The following is a 6,012-nucleotide window of genomic DNA, read 5'->3' on the forward strand; positions in this document are numbered from 1 at the left end:
ACTGCTTGTTTACCGTCTATAAATATCACTTGGCCTCGTCTGACTTCTCTTTGTCTACTAGTCGAGAACACACAAATTTGGAGCCTCCATTTCAGAGATATTTTTTGGGGAGGATAATGACAAAGAGGAGTGATTAACAATTTCACATGTGGCTACGAGTAGGAACAGCGCAGCAGACAGAGTGCGAGCCTTTGGTCTAAGTGCCAAAAGTGGAAGATTTTCTGGTAAATAACAGGTTGCCTTTCATCGTCTGCTCTAGCAACAGCTTGCAGACATTCACGGGGGGTTGACGTTGCAAGAAGGCATGATAGCAGACACAGCCAGACGGCACAGAAAGAAAAGTGCCAGCTCGTGTGCGTTTGCTCAGAAGGTACGGGGAGATTTTGAAACCATGTAATGATACCTTTGGTCGGGCTGCGCTTTGTTTGAAAGAAAATGAGAGCAGCCAGCTTTCTGAAAACATCATCACAAAGGGAGCTTCACTTGCCAACATCAGATTACAATATAAGTGTTATCTGACTTGAGAAAGACATTTGGGGCGGGGAGGAGATGCTGAAAATGTACCGTATGCACTAAGAATGGGACAGAGTATTTTTGACTTGGAGCCATTGAAGTAAAATCATGTCAAATGTATTCACCACCCGTCAAACAACCTTCAAATTTTGCAATGATTTAGAAACAGACACAATGTAGAAAATAGCACTGGATTTAATTAAAGTCCAAGAAACATCCACGGGGCATGTTGTCTGGAATTGGACATGGGAATGTACATGCTTGGAGATAAAAATCTATAGACATCTTACATACAAGAGCCAGACAACAATATCCCCAGTGTTACCGGTGTGAATCATATTCCACGGCTAAAATAAGTCTAGACTGGAACTGATACATTTGCAATGGGTTTGTCTGGGTGCGGTATTGATTACTCACTAAAAGTAAGTTTCTTCTTCTTCGTCTGAGGATTCATAAATAGGGTGGCCACCTGTCCTTCTATTGGCCATATAGTTTACACTGTACAGCCATATAGGCCTCTCTATCCAGCATAGTGTCTCATGGAATATGAACACTTACCCCCTTAACAGAGCACATTTTGTCCAGTTCCTCTTTACCCAAATCTAAAAGCTTCTCGACTTTTTTGTTACATTTCGTCTCTTCATCTTTTTGATTGTGTTTTCGCAGCATGTCTTTGTGGCTCTGTTTTTTCTTCACTTTTTAATCGTGTTTTTGTCGCTTGTTTATTGTGTTTTTGTGGCTCTTTTGTCGCGTTTTTTTTTGTCGTATTGTCCCTCCTTGTTTTCATCGCCGTTTTGACGCTTTGTTTAAAGAGACTAGATGCAAGTTGGCCATTTTATACTCACTACTGCCACCTCAGGTCTTATGCGTAACTGCAGCTTCTATATTAAGCTTGTGCATGACGGCACTTCAGACCCTTTTTGAGTGACAGTGCAGGATTTTAGAGGCAGTTGTGGTGATTCTACACTTTAGGACATGGCTGGAACATGTATGTGGACGAAAATGCTTAATTTTAACATTTTTAAAACTCTGTATAGTCCCTTTAAAGAGGCTGGATGCAAGTTCGCCATTTTATACTCACTACTGCCACCTCAGGCCATATGTGTAACTGCACCTTCTATATTAAGCTCGTGCATGACGGCAATTTGGGCCGAAGTGACACATTTTTGAGTGACCGTACAGGATTTTAGAGGCAGTTGTGGTGAACAGGTCTGAGCTCATTCTACACATGTGGAGGAAAATACTTAATTTTAACATCTTTAAACTCTGTATAGTCCCTTTTAGATTTGGGTGAAGCCAAACTGGAGATAATGTGCTTGGTTCAGGTGGGAGTTAAGAAGTTAAAATATCACCAATCTTACTTGTGTCACAGAAAACCTTCAGCTTGGAACATGTTGCACGTTTGGGAGGAATAATCGGACCCCGGAAATGTTTGAAGGCCCTAGTTTTACCTTTCGGTCCATTCTGTTTCTTCTTGCCTCGCCAAACTGCGCGACAGATTCCACTTGCAATAATATTTGAGAGAGTGACCCTATAACTGCCTTAAAATGCTATCTGAGTATTTGACAGAAGACATAATTGAAAAGTGGCTTCCAAACTAACAAACTGGTTTAGCATAGCCTTTAATTTTCTCGTCTTCATGATGCTGCTGACCGCATATTTTTCTATAATTAGCCCATCTAAAGCTAAACATCTGTAAACAAGAGCTGATGTGTGGTACATTCACATTATATGCTTGCTTCTATTATTCCATCACAGTCATCTTTAGTAACAAGGAATAGCAGAAGTCCCACTCTCCTATCAGTCACGTTTGCATGTCCAGCAAAACTTTCAAAACTTCAATCCCTTTTTCCTCAGGTCCTCTTTGGCCTCTTTTATCTGCTCCTGAAGCTCTTTCGCCGCGTCATCGCAGTCATTGAACGTGGCCACCCTGTACCCCACCGTGGCGAGGGAGTAGCATCCGAAAGACACGAGCAGGTACAGCGGCATGGGCAGAGCGACCTCCCGGTAAGCCTCCGGTAAACTCAAGTCCAACAGGTCGAAAGACACCACGGCCCAAGACACGAGCACGGCGGTGACTCCGACCAGCCACTCCACGAGTTTCGTCATGGCGAGAAGTCCCGAAACCGAGAAAACCCTAAAAGGAAAGCCGAAGTTGTCAGGTTTGGGGGAAAAACATTGGATGAATTGGCTTGGCTAGGGTTAGCTCCTCGCGTTAGCATTGCGTTAGAAACTGGTTAGAAACTGGCGGAGATCACGAATTATCACTCAAAGTTGGCAAGAAATCTTGAACAAAACATACACGGTCGGATAAAGTGTTAAACATAGCTGTGAAAACGTTAAATTGTCGTAGTTGAGCCGTGATATTTACCTCTTCTCAAGTGCCAAATCAGCCTTGCGCCGTTTTATGTCGTCACGAGGAGCAGCGCATTATGGGAAATGTAGTTATTGTACGCGGATGAAGTAAATTTACGACTAAAGTGGTTTATTTAGGAACACAACCGCACTAAAAGATTGCAATAACTCTTTTGGAGTCATTTCTTACGCGAAATACGATGTTTTATGTCATTTTCTGTGAAAAGCGCTATACAAATAAAGTTTACTTATTATGTAGGCCTTTTTTAACCTCTTAACCACCACTTGAACAAAGCACATTTTCTCCAGTTTTACCCAAATCTAAAAGCTTCTGGACTGGAACTTACAGCATATAGGCCAGTGTAGCACCTCATTTCAAAGCTAAGGCCACAACTGATCTAAACTCCTCCCTTGTTTTTGTTTTAGTCGTTTTTGTTGCGTTTTCATTGCTTTGTTGTCGCATTTTTGCCACGTTCTTATCACATAATTGTAATTTTTCATTGCTATTTTTTGTCACATTTTTGTCACTTTTCGTCACGTTTTCACAGATTTTTGTTGTTGTTGTGTTTTGGCAGCATTTGTTTCATTCAAATTCAACAAAACCGTGATGAAGACATAAGGACATAAGCTCAAAGGATGAAAATGTGACAATGATAACGAGAAAGAAGCTTAGATTAGGTTTGTAAGTAAGTAAGTAAGTAAGTAAGTAAGTAATCTTTATTTATATAGCACCTTTCACAGGCAAAGGCCACAAAGTGCTTCACAACACAGTTAAAAACAGAAGTTAAGGTTTGTAAGTCTTAGCTTTCAAATGAGGCGTTACCCTGTAATGCTCAACTGGAGGAAGTGCACTTGGTTAAGGCATTGGTTAAACGGTTAATTTACCAATGTTTTTATTTGGAAACAATAATTTAGATTGAGAAACACTTTAGCATCATTCTTTATACCTCTAGAATGATCTCGTCCTTGTTAAGTTGTAATGGCAGTTGTTTGATATATCAGTGGGGTGAGAAAACTGTTTGTTTTTACAACACCTTAAATGGCCCTCCCAGCAGGACATTTAACTCACTTTGGACCTCTAACTGCTCCTTGGTGTCATCCTCCTAATTTAGAAAAAAAAACAATTTTGATAATTGAAACACCATTAGCACTTGCTGAAAGCTATCCACAAAAACAAATGTTATTTCAACGTGAAGAATTTGACAGTAGATTCATTAGGGGCCACTTTGTTGTGCTTTTATTAGATCTCCTTGCTCCTTTAGGTGCTGTGGGGCGCGTCTGTTCGCTTGGGGTGCTGAACTGTCCAGGTGCGGTGTTAACAGCCCTCCCCAGGGAGAAATCAGCAGAGACAGAGATGTAAACACTTTAGCTGCGAGGAGAGGTCAGTGAAGAGCCACTAGATGTAAACTCCATTGGTCCTTCAAACCAAGTATTTTTAGGATCCTTCATGTTTTCACTGTCAAGTAGATGGGAAGTATATAACACTTCAGTGCTTTTATTTTTGTAAGTACTTTGTAAATAAACTGCTAAGCCACTTGAAACAAGTGCTTTAAATTGTTTATGGCAACAAAGTCTGTAAATGTAGTAACTGAAACATTTACCTGAATATGGATTCTTCCATAATGAAGATTCTGTATGCACGAGTGCTGCCAGAAGAGAGTTTGTGTTGTCAGACAGCCAGGATTAATGTTTTTACAAAACGGTCTAAATATTTCCAATATGATACAGATCTTAAAGCAACATTCTGTAACGGCTCAGGATTTGCACCCAATAAAGAAGTGTCTGCAGCTGCATAGCTGTGATGGAACTTGATATGGAGCAAATAAATGGATTTTGGGGTTTGTCATGATACAAAATGTAAAAATAAAGAACTATGCAACTTTATTTGAATTGTTGTTTTGTTTAGATTAGATTAGGCTTTATTGTCAACAACAGGAGAAAATATTTTACAAAACAGGTGCAAAAAATGTCTCCTGGACAAATAATATTAAGTTGCAGAAGTAAATATGGTAAATAGTTTTTAGCTCTAGCAGTGTTTTCTCCATATGGTTATTACTATAGTTTCTTATATAGTGTTTTCTTATGGTTTAGCAATACATTGTGCTCTCAGTATGGCAAAACAAAACACTTTCTATTTCTATGGTTGATTCAATGAATTTCATAAATTAGTTTAGCCTATACTGGTATTTGTGAACTTAAATCAGACAGTCCTGTTATTTAAAATGACTATACAGAAATGTTAAAACTAAGCATTTTCATCTCCCTACATGTTCCGCCCATGTCCTAATGTGTAGAATGAGCCCAGACCTGTTCACCACAACTGCCTCTAAAATCCTGCACTGTCACTCAAAAAGATGTTACTTCGGGTCCGAAGTGCCGTCACGCACAAGCTTAATATAGAGACTGCAGTTGTGCCTAAGACCTTAGGTGGCAGTAGTGAGCATAAAAAGACCAACTTGCATCGTCTCTTTAAACCTTAGTTCAAACAAAAGATGTATGTGTTCTACTCCACTATATGTTTTCTACACAAAAATTCCGTGTACTCCTCCAAACTCCTCCCGATTACTGAAACTGATCAAAGTTGAGATTGCCATTTCGATTAAATTCAAATTAAATACCCAGCCCTAGTGATTCAGCTCCACCATATGTGCTTCGGGGCTGGACACCTGCATACCTTCCTCAGCAGCAGACGGGACAGATTCAGTCATTAGTCTGAAAAATGATAGCCTTTAGGATTACCCCCTGGCACAATGCATCATCCCTCCACCAGGATGATTGCAGCAGGAACAGTAGAATGTATTATTAGAGAGTGAGTAGCGGTAGAAGAAGAAGTAATAGTACTAGTAGGCAGCTGAGTGAGAACAGGCGGGACAGTGTTTCTCAGCGTATCCCAGTGCCAGTTCATGTTCCTCTGCACGAGCGCGGAAACCTGCTCCATCCGAGAGGGGCCTGGCAGACGCAACACGACAGACTGGCTGTGGGAGGGACACACGGGACACGCGTAGTACGTTAGAGAAGGGGGAAATAGTATTAATTATGATTGAATGAGTATTTGTAAGTCCTGAAGAAATGCTGGTTTGTCTTTACGTTTGGTCTAGAGGGTTCACGTGAACACTTATTCCTAGACTTTTTCTCGAGTTATTC

At 40.5% G+C, this 6,012-nt stretch overlaps 1 protein-coding gene across 1 annotated transcript; it reads right to left on the minus strand.

The window, feature by feature from the left end:
- Positions 1-2,014: 2,014 nt before the first annotated feature.
- On the minus strand, positions 2,015-2,762 carry dpm3 (dolichyl-phosphate mannosyltransferase subunit 3, regulatory). The gene has a single exon (XM_079571160.1). The coding sequence runs from the start codon at positions 2,620-2,622 to the stop codon at positions 2,344-2,346; it is 279 nt and encodes a 92-aa protein (XP_079427286.1). The 5' UTR covers positions 2,623-2,762; the 3' UTR covers positions 2,015-2,343.
- Positions 2,763-6,012: the final 3,250 nt, after the last annotated feature.

The sequence above is a fragment of the Gobius niger genome (genome assembly GCF_951799975.1).
Source record: "Gobius niger genome assembly, chromosome: 14".
NCBI lineage: Eukaryota > Metazoa > Chordata > Actinopteri > Gobiiformes > Gobiidae > Gobius > Gobius niger.